Source organism: Staurois parvus, unplaced genomic scaffold (genome assembly GCF_062004578.1).
Source record: "Staurois parvus isolate SC_StPar_1 unplaced genomic scaffold, SC_StPar_1.0 ptg000172l, whole genome shotgun sequence".
Taxonomy (NCBI): Eukaryota; Metazoa; Chordata; class Amphibia; order Anura; family Ranidae; genus Staurois; species Staurois parvus.
The window spans coordinates 12056728-12078075 of NW_028317968.1; the positions used below are offsets into that span (position 1 = coordinate 12056728).

At 42.0% G+C, this 21348-nt stretch overlaps 1 protein-coding gene across 1 annotated transcript in view; it reads right to left on the bottom strand.

Moving 5' to 3' along the window:
• Positions 1-253: 253 nt before the first annotated feature.
• PPT1 (palmitoyl-protein thioesterase 1) overlaps positions 254-21348 on the bottom strand; it is a 30286-nt gene continuing 9191 nt past the window's right edge. The window contains exons 5-9 of the mRNA XM_089676691.1: positions 14738-14840; positions 14521-14611; positions 12427-12525; positions 12206-12277; positions 254-3953 (exon numbers count right to left, since the gene is read on the bottom strand). Coding sequence (XP_089532817.1) covers positions 3831-3953; positions 12206-12277; positions 12427-12525; positions 14521-14611; positions 14738-14840 — 488 coding nt within the window. The 3' untranslated portion in view covers positions 254-3830. The remainder of the gene's footprint in view (positions 3954-12205; positions 12278-12426; positions 12526-14520; positions 14612-14737; positions 14841-21348) is intronic.

Below are 21348 nucleotides of genomic sequence, written 5' to 3' on the forward strand. Positions count from 1 at the left end.
TTTTTTTTCTTCAAAATTGTCAGTCTGTTTTTGTTTATAGTGCAAAAATAAAAAAAACGCACAGGTGATCAAATACCACTGAAAGAAAGCTCTATTTGTGTGAAAAAAGGGCAAATTTAATTTATGTACAGTGTTGCCTGACCGCACAGTTGTCAGTTAAAGTAACGCAGCTCCGTATCGCAAAAAATGGCCTGGTCAGGAACGGGGGTAATCCTTTGGATGGCAAGTGGTTAAGTGAACCTTAATTAATTAATTGTTTATATTTCAATCTGTTTATTAGAATATTAATGAAAAACAGAGTGTAGGGAGAACAAGTTTTACAGAGTATCATTCAAGTATAAAAAGCTACATTTACAATGCATGGAAAAAAAATGATCAAATAATCATTGTAACACACAAGTGTGGCAACCAGTGGTCCCTCTGGCAAGACTCCTTAAGAAAAAAAAAAAAAAGGAAGGTAACCGGCAACCTTCATCACTAGTCCAAACCTCCAATCCACCTTGTGCAAAAGTAGATGAAGGGGATATCATGGTACACATGCAAAATGTAGTGAAAACTCACTTATTGGTAACAGTAGCAAGGGGAAAAAGGGGAGGATCCAACAGAAAAAAAAAATCTAAATACCTGAGAATACAACCGCAAAAGCGATCAGGTAAAGAAAATAAAGTACATCAAGCGTTAAAGGATGAAACCTGGAAATTAAAGTAAATGGTGAGAAAATAAAAGGAGAATAAAGAGATGACATAGAAGAGGAGCAACCAAGGGCCTGCTAGGGGACAGACAAACATTGAATCCATGGGTCTCACGTTTTATCAACTTTTGCTGTGTCACTATGAAGGATGCAGGTGAATTTGTTTTGAACCATGATCCAGTTCAATTTTCTTTTAACTTAGTCAAGTGGCACCACTGGTCACTTCCAGTATTCAGCAAACAGTGATCCTTGCTGCCAGAAGCATGGATAGGAGAAGTTTTGTAGATTTTTTTTTTTGGGGGGGGGGGGTAATTTCTGGAAAAGGGATGTCTCCAGGGATCTATAAATTTTTATTCCAGGTCACCAACTGAATAGAATTGAACATCCGATTACAAATTATTTTTTTAAAGGAGTGTAATGGACACATCTAAACAGCTAGAGCTCAAGCTACACGTGAGACAGCAAGACGCTGCTGCAGAGTATTTTTCTTTTTTTTGGAAACCTCAGAATGCTCTGCAACTTCAGTGTACATAGTACTCTTTGTATTAAATGTTTATTACATAATAAAGATTTTATAAACACAAAATATAAACTAGTTTCTATGCGGTTTCAAAAATGAGTCTTTTAGGTGGCAGTCTTAATTTATGCCACAAATTATTCAGTCTGGTGAATTTTGTTTTGTTTTATTATGTCTTAGTAGCACTAGCCAATGTATTTAGGTGAAAGACAAGTAAAAGTCAGTTTTATCACAAAATAAGCATTCTTCCCTAAATCCAAACTCCAGGCAGAACTTTGGGCCTGGATAGAATGGGTAAGGGGCGTCTGCTATTTTCCGTTTTTTTTTCTTTTTCTGACTCTAAACGCCCCTGCCTGTTAGCCTGTGTCCATGCACACAGACAAAAAGGGGCATTTGGAGCAGGAAAAAAAACCCACTGCCTGCGTGTACAGGAGAAGCAGCATTTTGGCAGAAAAAATAAATGCTTAAAAAGGCATGTAAACACGTCCAAACACTAAACAGGCTTAGCATGAATGTTGTGGTTAAGCGTTAAAGTGATTCTAAAGGCTCCAGATTTTTTACCTTCATGCATCCTATGCATGAAACAAAAAACCAAAAAAAAAACACACCCTTCTTTGTAGCAGTCCTGTAACACTTACCTGAGCACCCTCTTGATCCAGCGATGTTCATAAGAGCCTCGGTTCTCCAGGGACTCTCACCTGATTGGCTGAGGCAGCAGCGCGAGACATTGGCCCCTGCTGCTGTCAATCACAGTTAGTGAGTCAATCAGGAGAGGAGGTGGGGCCAAGCCACAGCTCTATGTGCGAATGGACATGCAGAGCTGCGGCTTGGGAGCGTGCCTGCTTGGGTGCCCCTATAGCAAGCCGATTGCTGTGAGGGCACCTGAAAGGAGGGAAGGGCCAGGAGCACCGACAGGGGACCTGAGAAGAGGAGGATCGGGGCTGCTCTGTGAAAATTACTGCACAGAGCAGGTAAGTATAGACATGTTTGTTATTTAAGACAACTTGTGTCACTTTATTCTCGCCATTGAAATGCATTCAATCATTCTGGCCAATGAAATGAAATAACGCCCAATCACTTGCAATGCATTTAAGGGTTACGTTTTTTTTTTTCTGCCAAAAACACTGCTGTCAGGAGGAAACGAGAAATTACCAAAATGTCCAGTGTGCATGAGGCCTAAAAGTATGGCAGAGATGCTAACACCTGTCAATTGTCTAAATGCTTTGGCCGGAGTTAGGCTTTAAACAAAATGTATCCATACTTCTGGAAACACAAAAGCCTTTTTTGCAGTCATTTGAAAAACAGACCATGAAGTTGATTTACTACAGGCAGCACTTTTTTTCAGCAGGAACATGGGGGGAGGGTGGCGCAGTTCCGGCACCTCCAGCACAGAGTGTAAGTAATGGCAAGGGGTGCTGGAGGGTCTTTTGATGCTGGCTAGTTTGGAATCTATTGCAGTTGGAGGGGATCTCTTTTTGGGTGAGGGTATATTGTTGCTGGTGGGGAATCTATAGTTCCTGGGGGTCAGTTGTTGCTGGGAGGGAGCTATTGTTGAGGGAGAGTTCTATTGATGCTGGGAGATCTGTTGTTGCTGCTGGGGGTCATCTGTTGCTGGAGTGGTATTTTGTTGAGGAGGGTCCATTGTTGCTGGTAGGATATCTATTGTTTCTGGGGAAGAGGGGTCTTATGTTACTGGGAGGGATCTACTGTTGAGGGAGAGGTCTATTGATGCTGGGAGATCAGTTGTTGCTGGGGTCCATTGTTGTGGGGGGAGGGGGGGGGGGGTTAGTCTATTGTTGCGGTAGACGTCTTATTAAAAAAAAATTACTTAGCACCACAAAATTATACTTGGTCCAGGGTGGTACTGTTAGGTGGGTAGGGGGTGGAACCAAGGGACGCTGCTCAGAGGTGGGTAGGGGGTGGAACCAAGGGACGCTGCTCAGAGGTGGGTAGGGGGTGGAACCAAGGGACGCTGCTCAGAGGTGGGTAGGGTCAGAGACAAGAGGTGACTCAGAAAAGGGGAGTTCCTGCACCTGTTCTCTGAGGGGGGAAAAGAAGGCTGGACTAAAGAAGTAAAGGCCATTCAGTTTAATAACCTAGAATAGATGAGTGAAGTCAGTAGAGCTTCACCTTATTTTCTAAGCGAAGTGAAAATTTGTTTTGCAAAGTAAACAAACACTTAAATCTAAATTCTATTATTGCGAGTGCAAAATATCACGCTGAAATGTGAACATGCTCTGCTTCTTTAGTAAATCAATCCCATTGTATTCTATTCCATAGACCTGTGATGTTGTAAATGGAAGGAAAAACCTAGAAAAATGCTATTTTTAAATACGGATATGTGTTGGTAGAGAAAAGATCCCTGCAATATCAGACAAGGAGTAATAAAGATTAACAAGGAATTCACATGTACACAAAGTGAAAACATCCATGGTGAGGGCCAGTATACAGCCAACATACTGGCATCCTAGTGATAATGCAGTACGAGCATGTTTCCACTTTGTGATGAGCTTGTGCATTGTTACTGCTGCTAGCTAAAATGCATATTATTCCAGTGCAATTTGTCAGGAATGCCTATTTTAAGAAAAGAGCTGCAGAAAAAAACAAAACAAAAACCACACATTAGCGAAGGAAGGGCAGGATTTTCTCATTGAACCATTCCACGGAAAACTGGAGGTGGTCACCATCTGCAGCCAAGAACACTAGCTTTCCAGCTTTATCCATCTCTCTCAAACCCAAGCGATCCTACAAATATACAAACAATTTATATTATTATTAAGGGGAAAAAACAGTGATAAGGCCTTGTTTACACAGTTTCATATTGTATAAGGGACGTAGGTAGAGCAAGCTTTGCTGAAGCCTTTAAAACACCATTCAGCTCCTTGTAAAACACAGATCTGATTGCAAGTACTACCAGGACTCAGCACTACTTGAGGCTTATTAAAATCCTGCTAGCAGCTTGTTCAACTTTTTTGCTGCTAGGTCAATTTTTTTCCCCATTTTGAAGACAAAAAAAAAAAAGAAGTGTACATGAAAACACACTTTAAAAAACACAAAATCATTATACATTTTCTGAAAGCAAAGACCCTGTAGAATATATAGGATAGCAATTTCTTATGTTACATAATATTTGTGCTAGTGTTTAATAAATGGAATTTTTTTTGTACTCAAAAATCTTTCTCTGCATTCACTGAACGACACAGCCAAGTACTTTACATCTTGACTTTAGGGTTATAGCACCACCCCCAGGAGAAAAATACTAGGCATAAAAATAAAAAGGGATAATTGGTTAATCATACACCTGACTTTAATCCTACAAAAGCCCTGACTTTGTGCAAGTGTACAAGTTTAAGAACTGATGCTGGTTTGAAGCAAAGAGGCAATCACACCAAATATTGCTTGCTTTAGATGGTTTGGGGGTTTCAAGTAATTTTCTAGCAAAAACATGCTGATTTTTACATGTATGTACAAAATGTCAGAACTGATCTGGGCAGCAGGTGGCTAATGAAAGCAGAGAAATTGATTTTACAGCAAGTGCAAAAAAAAAAAAAAAAAAAAAAAAAAAAAAAAATACACTTTTCACTTTTGTTTACTGAAGGATACAGCTTTGTACTTTAAATCTGACCACAGAGACATCCTAAAGCAGTGACCATTGAGGGGTGAAAAAAACAGAAAAAAAAAAAACACCAAAATTCCTAGAAAATAAACTATCACCAGTAAAATCTTGCAGCCAAAACATGTATCTGAAAAAGTAGCAACATCAGCTTTGCAAAACTTAGTAAAGATGTAGATAGATGAATAATTGCTTTATAGGTTTAAGATATCGGTGAAGCACACTGACATCCAGCACCACTACGCCCACTCATCCCGGATGCCAGGATGGTGGTAGGAGTGCGGATCCAAAAAAAAAAAAAACCCACACGCAAACCACACAACACAAAAATAATCCATTTTACGAAATTTTACTGAGTCCATGGCTGACCGGTAAACCCACACAGCCTGAACAACAGCAACAAGGTATGTAGTGAAATCTCCTGAAAATGTATAAGTAATTCACAAAAAGCAGGCAGGCCAATGTCCTAATTAAACCAGTATTAAACCCAAAAGGAAACAATATATTGCAGTTTACCAATTCTTAGATGTGATGGCTGCATTCATTTTTTTTTTAGGCTCTCTTTTTTTGTATCTTCATCTAGTGATCCAGCCAGCAAGTACATTTTTCAAAAGCAGAAGCTCTCCAGCAGAATATATCAGTTTACATGGATGAGGCAAACCATTTAACACTGGCAGGCATGCTTAAAAAATAAAAAATTTTATTTATTCATGTGAAACCTTTATCTCAAAAAGAAAAAAAAAAAAAAAAAAAAAAACATTTGCTGTAACTGATAAAGAAGTGCGATTTGGAGTTTTGGCTTCAATTTGGTAGCGTATAAAAATCTGCTAATACATTTAACACCACCCTACACTCCCCCACCCCCAGACTGACAATGCCACTGTCAGCTGTGCTCATTCATCCAGAGTGGTGTTTCTCTAATACAGGAGTTGAGTTACTGGCCAGGTCACTGGGTGAAAACGGAAAAAAAAGCCCAAGAAAAGAAAACTGATGCAGCTACCACATCTAATGATTGGTAAGCTGCAATATAATAAACTTTTGGGTTTAATACCACTTTAAAGGTGAAATACATACACCACATTTGAAAGAAAAGAGATGCGAGTAGAGAACCACCTTATCCCTGTGCAAGACCAAATACAGGAACTTCCAGGATAAGTCCGTCAGCTCTGAAAGTGCAGATGTAATGGTAACCAGGATGGCAAAAGTCTGAGAAAGTCTGCAAGGAGAGTTTACAAATGTTCTCAAAAGGGAGGTTTCTATAGACCAGAGAGTATCAAATTTAGGTCCTATCGTGACAGTGGAGGCCTTACTGGAGGAGCCACATATATGAAACCTTGGATAAAATTACACAACAAATACTGTACATAGCCATGGAGTTGTTGAAAAAAATTAATACATTTAAAAAAGTACCTGGCCCTAATGCTACGGATATCAAATTTACAATCAAACAAAAGGCCAAAATCCATCCCACAGAAAAGGAATGCGGATGAAATTGCCTAGACTTGCACCACAGGATGTAGGCTTTCCAGGTACTTCCGAGATTTAGACTTCAGCATGGTAAGAACTGCCAGTTCAGGCAGCCTCCTGTCCTTCAGCACCTGGCTTTCAATAGAGAAGCAACTCTAGAAACAGGATGGATGATTGGACGCCAAACAGCAAGCCTGGTCATAGCGAAGACACCAGCAAGTGTCCATGACCAGTCACACAACATTGACATTGGCATACTAGCCTTGGATGAAGTTTCAGCATAGAGGAGATTGTAACATCTTGGGCATCCATCGAATCAGCCCACAGTTCCTCATTCCACTTGAACTTCCTGTTGTGCAAGATGCCAGAAGGGCCACGTCCAGAGCATGTCACCTCTGACAGATGACCTCCGGATGTAAGGACCACTTACCTTGGTCTAAACTTTGATTACTTTGGCAGTCTGCTTGCCAGTTTTCCACTGCTGGAATATAGATCTGGAGAGTGACGAAATGTGAGGTTTCAATTACCAAAGAAACTTGTGACTTTCAGCACTGCTGCAGGACTTCTTGTTCCTCCTTAGTAATTGACATAGGCCAACACCATGGTATTGTCCGACTGGATCCTCACAGGAGTTCGTTGCATTGTTGCATTGATAGGCAACAGATTCCTCCTGCATCCACCGACCCAAAATCAAAAGCTGAGCCTTGGATGGAGTCTGGTTAGCTGACAAGCAAGTAAACCAGAGAATGCAATGCTGAATAACTGCAGACACCGAGTCCAGGGCCGCATCCACCAACCTATCTTACAAGTACTTTAGGACCTGGACAAGCTGGTCCTCTAGAGCCATGTAAAGAGCCTTGATGAAACAGTTTTGCCCATTCTGCAAGCATTACAGACGCCAGTGCCAGTAGACATGGAAGGTGCAATAGATTAAGCTTTCCTGTCAGCCAGGTCCCTGAAAGAAGGAGATTCCTTGACCGGGATCACCATAATCTTAACAAGCCTAGACAAAGCCAGGTCTGTGACTGAAAACAGATCCACTTTCTAACACAGGTCTGTGACTGGAAAGAGGTCCACTTTCTAAGGAAAGCCTCCTCAAAAGGAATAATGAGCCAAGAACCATTTGGACACCAAGAAGGGCCATTTTAGGGTTCTACCAATTTTTTAAATATCTAAATATATAAAAGTAGGGAGGGAAAGGAAAGAGGATACTGAAAAGGAGCAGCAAAAATGTCTGGAGGTACCTTAGGGTCCTCAATCTTTAATGTCTACTGCACAGACATTATCAAGGCAGCCACCAGCCCTTTCTTCTGCGCTGGAGTTGAGGAGAAAGCCTTGTCCTCAGTACCAGAGGGGAAATGATCCAAATCCTTATATTTCACAGGCAGAACTGGCCCACAACAAACTCCTCATCCATATCAGATAAATCCTAGAGGAGGGTGCTTTTTAACCGCTCTACGTGTGAGTACCAATTTCATGCGTGACAGGAAACCTTCCAGGACCACGCAGACAGCATCCATGTGAATGGATTGCCCAGAAAGGTCAGCCGCCTCCAAGGGAGTGTCTGTAAGCAAGGGGCCTCAAATACAAAACAAGAGGCACTGGATCATCATAGCACATCTCTTGATAGGACACAGCTTAGTTTTTGCACAAAAGAAGATTAGCCGCCAGAGATCCAAGGATCGACCCCGCACCAGAGGAGAGTACGGTCCTAGACCCTTGCAGCAGCTCCAGTAAAATTGTAGTAGGCTGACCATATGCAGAGTAGCATGTTCCCAGATGACACTGTCCCAACTCAACAAACACAGCAGAGTGCTGGGAAGTGGCATCATCAGCCAGCGCTAGGCCTTTAACAAAGATGGCCACTGGAGTGGTGGCAGCAGCAGCAGCTGGGAGACATATGGCCATACCAGCATTACAAAAATACTACATGATTCCCAGCCAGCTCCAAAAGACCACCTGCATAACCCTATTAAAAAAACAAAAAAAAAACCAAGACTCTAGGGGAAGAAGGTAACCGGAGGTGGGACTAACCAGACTATACAGAATAGGGGGTAGAGACAAAGTCAGAAATGCTTAAAAACTTTAAGTGAACCATAAATGACAGCCCTATAAAAGATGGCTCTTGCTCCAGTATGCATAGAAACACCCAATATGTGTAGCTCAACTATCATTTTCACACATTTAATGAGCATGTTTGGGTTTGTATGTACTTAAATGTGGGTGCAGAGGCCTTTTTTTTTTTTTTTCTTCTTTAACCATTTTTTTTTTACCCTCTAAAGGAATTCCATGGTTACAGCACAGATTTTCATTTTAAAACATCACCATTGTAATAGCAATACAAAACGTCATTTTTAACAATCCAATATAAGCTTATTAAAAAAAATCTCCTTTCATGTTGTGAGTTCTGCCTGTCATCTCTTTCCACAACTTCCTGGATTCCCTGCATGCTTTGTAGCTTCTTTTCTGCAGTTTACTTTCAATTTCTAAGGACTACATATCATAGCTGGTTGCAAGCTGTGATATCTGTCCTGACTCTCCCTCCTCTCTGCAACTCTCTAGTTCAGAAGGCAGGCTATGACTCAGGAGTGCTTATCCATAGGGTATAGATACAATTTAAAGCATTTGTGAACACAGCACATAAACAGTACGAAGACAAGAAATATTATTTAAGAATACTTTGTATAGGTGTGGCCAACTATAGTGACTATGGGAGGTGTAGTTGGCAAGGGCGCTCAAATAAATCTTCATGGTGTTGATTGACAGCAAGGCTTCTGCTGGGAGCCGCTATCAATCAACACACTAGGACTTTGTAGGGGTGTGGCCAACTATAGTGACTATGGGAGACGTAGTTGGCAAGGGCAGTCCCCCCCAATCTCCCCTCTTGCCCAGCTTCTACTGTGCTGAGTGACAGCAAATCACCTTCTGGGAGTCAGCACACCGGTAGGTGTAGTAGGGGATACCGTCTACAGGAGATACAGGCATGTTGAGCGTGGGCATGGTATTCTGTATTTCATAGAAAGAAGCCCAGCCACACAAACTGACCAAGCTAGCACAGTGCATAGTGCAGTTGACAGGTTCTCAAAGTAACACTAAACAATATCCTTATACTCCAAACATAACTCATACACATCTACTCAATGGCCCTGTAATCTTTTTTTCTCATGTTTTCTTTTTTATTCTAATTGTAATGTCCTCGGTGAGCTCCTGAACCTCTCCTTTTTCTCCTCTCACTTCCATTTGTTTGAAATAAGGAGAGTGGAGGTTTGGAGGAGGCGGAGAGTAACAAGAGATACTTTTTTGAACATATACTTCAATAAAATTAGAAGCCCAATGTCAACTTTGCTGAAGTTGATTTAATAAGGTTCTTTCCTGACCAGAAAGTCATTTATTCTTTAAAGTGGAACTTCACCCCCACTGCCACATTTGGCACTTTTTTTGACATGTATCCACTCCCTCTTCCGGTCTGATGTGCCACGGCGATCTGAGTGGGAAGTTTGGATGTGCAGTATGAAGCCGGCTGTTAAGCCGCAAGGCTTCACTTCCGGTTTCCCTTACTGAAGATGCTGGCTTGGGTGAGAACATGGCTGGGTCCCTGGATAGGCAAGTGTACTTATGTTAGCTACAGAAATTGTAGCTACTGACTTTGTGGGGGGGAAGCCTAGAGCTCTGCTTTAAAGGAGTCAGCAAAGTTGCTCAATGCTTGCTAAAACTGTTGAAAAATGTGCTTATACAAGTTGCTCCCATACAGCCTGAAGCACATGTGAACAAGGACTTACAGTTAAGCTGTTCATACAACTTGCAATTTTGATTGACTGAACAATCTTCTTTGGATCCACCAACAACTATGCAGTATAAGAGCTTGACTGATTGGATAAAAATGTAATGGATTCTTCAAGAAGGGCTACCGCTACTTCATTTTTGCAAAGATTATAATGAGATTGTACAATCGGAGCATAATGAGTATGCCAGCAGCTTCCCAAGACACTTGTAATTTAGTAAATGCTTTGTCTGGAGTTTGCAAAAAACAATATTACCCAGCACTGAACATTGCATAATAAAAACTGTTCCTTACTACAAACACTGGATAAATAAAATAACTGGCCTTAAGCAATACTGGGAATCTATCCAGGAATTACAGTGCAAAGTCATTTGGCAAAGGAATTAATAGAGTGCAACCCAACTCTTCGCTAATTGGTTAGTGAGGTCTTGGTAAGAAAAAAAGAAAGACAGAAATAGCTACTGTTCAGAAGGCAGAGGAAACCTCATATTTCCTCAACACGATCACATTTTAAAGGTCCACGCATGTTTCAAAGTATCCAAACCCAAGTGCAAGTTGCTTTATAGATTGCATTGTTCTAGTGAATCCAGCAAAAGCCATGAGCAACAAGCAAATTCTGAAAAACACCTTAAAGCCTGGTTCAAATCTATGCATGTTGCAATCTGCTGCGGGGAAAAAAAAAAAAGCCCCTGACGCTCTCCCAAAATGCAGCGCTGAAAACACAGATGTGAACATGTCCCATAGGAAACCATGTTAAATGGACTGTAGTGAGTTTCTGCAAAATGCACAAAAAAAACAAAAAACAAAACACATGCATAGGTGTGAACCAAGCCTACAGCTCAATGCACACACGCGCACGCACACACGCACACAAAAAAACAAACGAAAAAAGGTTGCTCCTAGAGGTAACATTTTGCCTGTAGAATCAATTAATGTTATCCTATGTGTTCATGCACGTAAACCCCTAGACACAGAGCGCACATAAATTAGCAGTTTCACAGCACTGGGCTTTTTTCCACGTGGCCGCTAATTTGCGTATCTGTCTCTCTAGTAGAAGCGCGCCAAACTCCCGATTCCGGGTCACCTTTGATTGGCTATCACAGCGATCAGGGACTGTGAAGCTCCCCTGAATGGAGGAGAGGGATACATTGCATCTCTCTCTGTCCTTTCAGAGGAGAAAAAAAAAAAAAAGAAAGAAAAAAAAAGGAAATTGTGCACTATTGTTTCTGGGCTGTACTACGGGTACAAACAACAGCGAACATACACACATGTGTTATCTCTGCGATCATGAGCAGAAAAAATTATTTTGGATTTTTCCTTGGTGGTAGGTTATGGTAGTGGCAAGAACTTTAAAAGAATCTTTTTTTTCGCCCCCACAATTGTGGGCCTGTTTTCCATTGGTAAAAAAAAAAAAAAAAAAAAAAAAAAAAAAAACCACACGCACACGAGATATCCATTACCATTTACCACCAAATGAAAGCCCAATTTGTTCTGAAAAACAAAACAACAAACAAACACACACCCACGGTATAGTCCACTTGGATACACAAAGTAGTTGTGAGGATATGTTAGCAAAACCTAACACATGTTAAAGTTGCAAAATTGTGCTTAGACTAAGATTTGTTTTACCCTTAGACACAAAGGAGTTAAGTAGGCTGGAGGTGGTTCTTAAGCCCAGCGTTTAGGGCCAGAAAAAAAAAACCCCTTCTGTTTTGTGTTTTTGAGAGTGTTTTTCTGGCAGGAAAAAAAAAAGGCCTTAAAAGGGGCAGACCACTTGCAGGACTTGATTCAGCTTCATCCCTACAGGCTTGCGATAAACACTTAACACACTTAAAACAAAACCCACCTGCCTTGCAGCACATGCCAACAAACTAACGCACTAACCTGCATTGTGGCGCACTCTGGTGGGAAAAACATTGCAGGTGCATTTCCTAATCTACTGTGGTGGGCTGGCAGTCAAGTTAAATAGTCTGCCTTAGCGCAACATACATTAAACACACTGTACCTGATTGCACAGATGTAAATGTGCCCTAATAAAAACTGTGGATAAACCCAATAATATGAGGAGACCGTCAACATGAAGCAAAATGTTAGGAAGAAAAAAAAAAAGTTCATAAAATCACTGTGCTGTTTTACCTCAGAATACAATGAACTTTCTTGCAATGTGATGGTCTCTTTGTCTTGCCCAGGTTTGTAGAATCCAAACCACTAGAGAAATGAATGTTAAAAACAAAAAAAGAAAGAAAGAAATAAGCAGCAACATGAATGGCTGTTTTAACCGAATAGCTCTCTGATAGATAAAACATGGCAATATTGGGAATACATTAACAAAGATAAAAGAGATAGATCTTTCTAACCTCTGAATCAGAAGGATCCACCATGGAATCTTTGAGGAATTTCACCATGACAAACTTATTCAGAGCTTGAAGATTGCGCTTGTAACTTTCATTTACACCCTAAAACAAACATGGTAAAACTCATGAGGCAATAACAACCATCAGTTAGAAAAATAGAAGTAACCTAAACAAAAAAAAAAAAGTTTATAGTTTCATTAAAATGGGGACGGTTACATAATTAAATCCTTGTTGCAATGCAAGGGGTTCTTGGAGTATATTGCCCTGTGGAGTGATCATACTTGACTGAACTTGCCAAATTGGGCACTTTTGGAACAATGGAAGTTAAGGGGCATCACACTTGTCTGTCAGATGTTTGTGAACGATGTACTGAAATCATTCCAACAGCTGCAAAATTAATTTCACCTCCCGCATAACTGCTTCTACCAGTATTTCCAGTTCATGCCAAACCCCCCCTTACCCAATATAGGCCATCAGTCCATAACACAATACTTAAAAGAGGTTATAAAGTCTGAAGGTTTTTTACTTTTATGTATCATATTCATAAGGTGAGGGTTTACAATCTCTAACCCCCAAAAAAGTATACCTAAAGCCAAAAAGGATTTCTGTACTCACAGTAAAATCCTTTTTCTTGCAGTCCACTGAGGGATACAGACAGTCTCTCACTTTTGGGTTATACTACTGTCTATGGGAGGACTGAACACTGGTAAACAATACAACTGTGTGCCAGCCCAGGGTAACCCCTCCTGCTACCAGTATATGCCTCGGTTTTGTAGCAAAGCAGCATGATGATTAGCACAGTGTGACCTGTGTCCCTCAACAGGCTCCAACAAAAGTATTTTATGGTACAAAAATCTTATTTTCTTTCTTGTCCACTGTGGGAAACAGGCAGTCTAACCTTTGGTACACCCAAAAGCAGTTCAAACTGAAGGTGTGGAGAATACAGCAAACAAACTCCAACAGGCCCAAGAAAACAATCGAGAACTAGGAACTGCATGCAGATCAAACAGCCACCTGAAAGAACTGATGCCCAAAAATGGCATAGAGTGAGGCTGCAACGCCATCCTGATAGAACTTAGAGCAGCCTTTTTCTATCAGGGTGCCTTCTGGGTTCTTCAGGGGTGCCCTGGCAAATTGCCTAAAAATAGCCAAAACTGCAAAAAAAAAAACAAAAAAACCACAAACTACTTTCTACAAGCCAGCGGGTGTGTCATACAAATCCAAAAGTGTGTGTACAAGCCTGCCTTTTAAATATATAAACCCACAGGTTTTCATCGTACAACATTACAACCTTGGGCTCCCTGCAGGCCATCCGCCAGCATCCTAACAACCACCGACATCATCGGTTGATAAGGAGGACATTTTGCACCTGCACAGCATCCTTATTTGAACCCCTCTTTGTCAGCACTGGGGTCACATTAGTTGCTTGGGGGAAGAGAAAATGAGTGTGCAAAAGTGTATTGGTTTTAAAAAAATGAATCACCTCTAATGTTTTGTTTTATTTGTGCCTCGAGATTATGTACAATTTTAAAGGATGCAGTTGCACAAAAAAAAAAAAAAAGGGTTGAGAAAGTCTGATTTGGAGAACAAGTGAACAGCTGGGAAACAAACAGCTGTTTATTGGCAAAAGGTCCAAGAAGCTCTTACAGATCTAGCAGTGTGCTCCTTGATAAGAAAGGGTAGGACCCAATCAGGAGTGTGCAGGATGGTCTGCCTGAGCCATCCAGTGATGAAGGAATAAGATGCCATAAACTTTCCAAGGTCTATACAGGCTGACAAAAATAAGGGATCAGACTTTCTGGAAAGGAATAAAAAAAAAAACAAAAAAAAAAAACCCCACCCTAGTGGTGAATAAATACCACCAAAAGAAAGCTCTATTTGTGTGAAAAAGACACATGACAGCGCTGAAAGCTGAAAATTGGCCTGGGCAGAAATGGGATTAAAGTGCCCCGTACTGAAGTAGTTAAAGCAAAGTGCTGAATAACGAAAAAATGCCCTGGTCATGAAAGGGGTAAAATCTTCCAGAGCTTAAAATATAAAAACAAATCAATTTACACTATAGAACAGTATGTTTGAGTATGCAGCCTTTTAACTTACCCGTTCCTGATTGATATCTGCCAGGAAAATGCTGCCGTTTCTGTATTCCTCTTCATTAAGTGGATCGTGCCAATACTCTGCTTGTACCAAACTAATAAAAGAAAAACAGAATCCCAGGCACAAAATGAATTCTACTTTTAAAAACCCTCACAGCTCACATTAAAACTTATAGGATGGCGGTTATTTATTGCATCATCATACATTTGCTTATACTCACTATTCCTGAATGGCCCTGGTATAAGCACCAACATTCAAAACCTTTCTGATCCAGTCACACAAATGTGAGCTTTCTCCAGGACACCGAGGGAAGCCAAAAACCCCTAAATATAAAATCAAACATGGATCAATAAAACATCAAATTTGATGTCCTCTAGGAAACTTGTCCCTTCTTCCGAGCAATACAACTGCAATAACTTTATCCTTTATGTTTAAACAGACCTGCAGTGTCTGCAATCAGGATTGTAACATCACAAATTTAATTACAGTGAAAAATATTTCTTCACAGCAGTATTCACCGATTATAGCGGTTTCTTTTGTAATTGTGCCTATTGCTCTGTGAAAATTCAATAGAAATGATTCAACCAGGAAAATCCTAACCCAACTGTCAGTCCAGAGTTTAAATGCTACTGCAGCAGGAAGATTCCTTGGCCGCTATACAAGGCAACATCCTAATCAATATGGCAAGTGAATGGACCTGGGAGCTCTGTTCTCACCAACAGAATTTCCTAAAGGTATAACCACTTAGTGGGAATTTCTGCCCACAAAAAATATATCTGAAAGGATTTATCAATTAAGGGTTCTCAACTGACCATTTACTTGTATAATTAAGGCTACTTTCTTGCCTCATTAAATCCTGACATTATAGAATTTCTTCCTACAACAAAAGGGATTTTCAGGGATTATATTATATTTTGTAAACAATCACTAACAATGATTTTTAATGTGGTAGTGCAGAGTCAAATCACAATGTGCACAGTGCCTTAACACATAGCTACCAATTAGATGTTGATTTATTGTAAGGACACTTATGAAATGAACCCAGATTGGCTGGGGTAGGTGAAAAATATACTTCACACTGCCTAATTTAATAAATACAAATTTAATAGATATATGTATTAAGGGCTTTAATAAAGATGTTAAGATTTTTGGTGTACCTATAAAATAAATTTTCTTTAAGTACATCACAGAACACTTTTCATGACTACTAGGTTATGCTGCTACCTTCAGGACACAGACCAAAAAAAAAGTTAAGATTCCCTGCCCAGACATCACCCCTGCCAGCTTAGTCAAGCCTCCGATTTCTTGCAACAAGCAATGAGGATCACAAACAAAAGAAGGGTGGAATTCCAGTGTCCTGTGGTGTACTCAAAGAAAAGGATTTTACAGATAAACAACAAATCCTAGTTTCTTAATTTTACATAACAGGACACTTCATATTCATGAATATTTACAATGTCCCAAACCAATGAACAAGAAGGGTGGGCAACAAAGCAACAAGATCAACATAAACATAATGGGGAAACCCCACTACAAAGCTGCCTACAAGATCTCTTGTCCAAAATTTGCATCCCTATAGATGTGAACATCTACCTGGTAAAGTACAACCCCAATTCAAGATTTACAGTGTGAAAATCTGCATAAAAACAAAAAGGCACTTATTTGCAAATCTCATGAAACCAGATTTTATTCACAACACAAAATGGAAATCATATCAAATGTTTAAAACTGAGAAAATGTACCATTTAAAAGTAAAAATAAGGACATTTTGAAACCGAGAGCAACACATCTCAAAAAAAAAAAGTTGGGACAGGGCAACAAAAAGCCGGCAAACTAAGTGGTACTAACAATGAAGAGCTGGAAGAACAGTTTGCAATTAATTCGGTTCATTTACATACATGACTGGGTATTAAAAAATGGCATCTTAGTGAGTCAGAGGGTTTTATTTACTAAAGCTGGTGAGTGGAAAATCAGGCTCACTTCTGCATATACACCAATCAGCTTCCAGGCTTTGTCAAAATTTAATTGAACAAGCTGAGGTTAGAAGTGGATTGGCTTAGATGCAGAAGTGAGCATGATATGGCACTCTCCAGCTTTAGTAAACAAACCCTGGTGTCTCAATAATAAAAATATCTGTGTACAAGGCTGAAACGCAATATTGGATGATCGGGAGTAAACATAAAAAACTAAAATCATGTGGTTGCATAAGTGTGCACACCCTCTTGTAACTGGGGATGTAGCGGTTTTCAGAATTAAGCAATCACATTCAAAATCATGTTAAATAGGAGTCAGTACACACCGGGCATTATTTAAAGTGCCTCTGATTAACCCCAAATAAAGTTCAGCTGTGCTGGTAGATCTTTCCTGACATTTTCTTCATACAGCAAAAGCCATGGTCCGCAGAGAGCTTCCAAAGCATCAGAGGGATCTCATTGTTAGAACCTTCAGGCTTCTGTTGGAAAGCTGAACATGAAGAGGAATATCATCTTTCAGCATGACAACGACCCACAACATACATCCAAATCAACAAAGGAATGTCTTCACCAGAAGAAGATTAACGTTTTGTAATGGCCCAGCCAGAGCCCAGACCTGAATCTGATCGATAATCTGTGGGGTGATCTGTAGAGGCTGTGCACAGGAGATGCCTTCACAATCTGACAGATTTGGAGTGTTTCTGCAAGGAAGAGTGGGCAAATATTGCCAAGTCAAGATGTGCCATGCTGATAAACTAATACTTTGTTGAAGCATCTTTTGATGTTATTACAGAACTCAATCTTTTTGGGTATGAGTCTAAGGGTGTGCACACTTATGCAACCATATTATTTTAGTTTTTTATTTTTACTTCCCTCCACCTAAAAGATTTCAGATTGTTGTTCAACTGAGTTGTACAGTTTATAGGTTACATTAAAAGGTGGAAATAGTTTTGAAATGATTTATCTTTGTCTCATTTTTTTACATCACAGAAACCTGACATTTTAACAGGGGTGTGAAAACCTGGATATAAAAAGGTTTAAAGAGCAGCATACAGTATGCTCAGGAAAGACTGTCACACCATTCTTCTCCCAAAACTCCAGCAGCTGGTCTCCTTAGTTCCCAGATGATTACAGAGTGTTGTTAACAGTAGAGGGAATGCTTCAACGAAGTAAACATTGCCCTGTCCCAACTTTTTTGGAATTGGGGGTTGTACTTTGCCAGCTTTTTGTTGCCCTGTCCCAACTTTTTGGAGATGTGTTGCGGACATAAATTTTAAAATTACCTTTTTTTTCTTCCCCTTACAGTTGTACACTCTCAGTTTAAACATTTGATATGTGTTCTAATTTCTATTGTGAATAAAATATGGATCTATGACATTTGGAAATCATAGCATTCTGATTTTATGTAGATTTTACACAGCGTCCCAACTTTTTGGAATTGGGGTTGTTTATAAGCCTGTGGAACTTGAAGTGAAGACCAGTTAGCAGCCTTACAATCTTGAACAAAAGAAGCTTGAGCTAAAATCACCCAGAAAGCACAGACACAACTGGTGGAATGAGCCTTTACTGGGAAAGGAAGAACCTTGATACCACAGACCTGAGAAATGAGCTGACTAACCCATCAAGAATTAGTGAATCAAGAAACAGGAGGGCCCTCGGGTAAACCAAATAGGGACTCGCTGTCAAACTAAAGCTGTAGAAGTCAGATACATTTGAACAACATCCCAAGAGTGAATACTTTATCCTTAGGATTAGGACAAAAGAATGGCAACACAATGTCCTGATTCAGGCAGAACCAGGAAACTGCCTGGAGGTACAAAAAAAAAAAAAAAAAGGCTGAGGTCTCAACACTATCCTTAACCTGATGGACAGCAAAGAAAGGTCCCTTGCAGGAGATTGTAGCCAACTCTGTTGCCCTCTGAGCCAATAATGGCAACCAAAAAGACAACATTGCGGGTAAAGAACAACAGGGGGAATCTCCTGGAGAGGTTCAAAATAAGGTCTGCAAAACAGACAACACCAAATTAAGGTCCCCGAGGAAAAAGTACGCTGCACAGGCGGAACAATCCATGTGACATCCTGCACATAGGATTTTGCATGTCTCATTCCTTGGTAAAATCCTAAGGATGCACAGGAAAAAGATTTGGGATTTTTTAGGTATGCCAAGACCCAAATCCAGCGACTTTGGAAGAAGATGACTCCGGAAGTGCCAACTTCAAATTGAGTCATCTGAGACAACCCAGGACCTTGAGACTCCTGGAAGGAATTCAACATCTTATGTCCTTATCCACCCACAAAAAAAAAAAAAAAAAAACCAAGTTACACTTACGGTAACGTCTTTTCCAGGAGTCTTTCAGGCCAGCACTCTGAGAGACCTTGGCTCCTCCCCATCTGAGGAAACACCTCCACCTACAATAAAAAAGCTCCACTCCCCTCTGACCTCAGTTCTCCAAGCATCCTCCGGTCATCTGGGGAGACACAATGCGAGACAACATAATCATAATAAGCCATCTTCACATAACCAATATCAACAGTGGGTGGGAAACCGGTGCTGGCCTGAAAGACTCCTGGAAAAGACGTTACCGTAAGTGTAACTTGGTTTTTCCCCTACCGTCTTTCAGGCCAGCACTCTGAGAGGATAAGCGAGTACTCACCCTTCGGGCGGGCTAACTGCTTGTAAGACCTTACGACCAAAGTCCTGCTCCTGCACCGAGACCAGGTCCAGTCTGTAATGCTTGGCAAATGTGTCATAGCTGGACCATGTTGCCGCTCTGCAAATCTGCCCTGGGGAAACCCCTGCTAACTCTGCCTGGGTAGCCGCCACAGCTCGGGTGGAATGTGCCTTGATACCCTCCGGGACCTCCAGGCCTTCTGCCTGATATGCTCCTGTAATCGCCAGCCGCAGCCAGCTGGCCAGCGTCCTTCTAGACGCCTTCTTGCCTCTTCTAGCCCCCTTAAAAAAAACAAAAAGGGATTCGGTGCTTCTGAACTCCCTAGATTTCTCTAGATACTGGAGAACGCACCTTCTGACATCTAAACAATGATACCTCTCCTGATCTACCCCCACCGGGTCAGGAAAAAATGAGGGAAGGACAATGTCCTGTTCCCTCTGGAAACTCCGAGCTACCTTCGGAATGAAGGACGGGTCTGGTCTGAAAACGATCCTGTCTGAAAAAATACGGAGATAGGGTGTTCTGATCGAGAGGGCCTCCATCTCACACACCCTCCTCGCCGTGGTAATCGCCACCAGAAAAGCAGTCTTAATGGTGAGCTCACCTATCGGACAGGACTCCAAGGGCTCGAACGGAGCCCTAGTCATCCCCCCGAGCACCTTGGCCAAATCCCACACTGGAAATGGTCTGGACCTCGGAGGCCTCTGCCTCACCAGAGCTTTGAAAAACCTACTCACCAACGCCTCCCTGGCCAGGGGCGTCTCCAAGAACACACTGAGGGCCGAGACCTGGCCCTTGAGCGTGCTGACAGACAATCCCTTGTCCGCTCCCGCCTGCAGGAATTCCAACACAGAAACCAAACTATGGGTTGCCACAGCTGTCCGGTCACACCAGGCTGTAAAGCAACCCCAGACCCTACCATAAATGGCCTGGGTCTCCTCCTTCCTACTGGCCAGTAATGTCGCCACCACCCTAGGCGAGAACCCCTTCTCTAAGAGGAGCTGCTGCTCAGAAACCAGGCCGTTAACCGCAATCTTCCTACGCTGGGGCAAAGAACCGGCCCCTGTGTTAACAAATCCACTCTTGGTGGCAGCTCCCAGGGTGGACGAGAGGCCAAACTCTTCAGGGTCGCAAACCACGCCCGCCGCGGCCAGAAGGGAGCTATCAGGATTAACGAGGTCCCCTCTGTCCTGAATTTCCTCAGGACCAGGGGGAGCAAAGGAAGCGGGGGAAAGGCGTAACAAAGCCGGTAGTCCCACCTCTGACCTAATGCGTCCACCGCTCTGGACCCGTCCCAGCGGGATAGAGAGAAGAAATTTGGGACCTTGTTGTTCCTTCCGGAGGCAAAAAGGTCCACATCCGGGGATCCCCACCTTCGCACAATCTCCTGAAAGACATCGGGGTTCAAGGCCCATTCCGACTCCCTGAGCCGAGTCCTGCTCAGGAAGTCTGCCTTCTGGTTCAGCTCCCCCTTTAAGTGTATCGCAGACAGGGACGCCAAATTCAGCTCTGCCCAGGACAACAGTGTCGCCGCTAAGGCCCCGAGGGCCTTGCTCCGCGTCCCTCCCTGCCTGTTTATATAAGCCACTGCCGTGGCATTGTCCGTCAGGACACGCACGTGCTGGCCCGTGACCCCCGCCTGGAAGGAGTGCAGAGCCTCCCACACTGCCCTCAATTCCTTCCAATTCGAGGATTTGTCCTTCTGCCCTAAGGACCATTCCCCCTGAGACACCAAATTTCCCAGGTGGGCTCCCCAGCCCCTGGCGCTGGCATCCGTAGTGACCTCCGCGGAAATCGGAAAGCACCACAACAGCCCCTGAGTTATGCTGGACGATCTCCTCCACCACCATAGAGACCTTTTCACACTGGGGGGCACCAAGACCCTGCGTTCTAGGGAGTGACACTTCCTGTCCCAAACCCTCAGGATCCACAACTGGAGGGGACGCATATGCAGACCTGCCCACTGAACTGCCGGAATGGACGCTGTCAGCAATCCAAGTACCGACATGGCCTGTCTTATGGACATTGACCTGCTCCCCTGCAGTAATCTGACTCCGGCCTCCAACTTGGTGACTTTTTCCAAAGTCAGGCTGGTCTTTTGGTCTACCGAGTCTAGAGTGTAGCCCAAGTAAATCACCTTCTGAGAAGGCACCAGGCAGGACTTCTCCAGATTCAAAATCCACCCC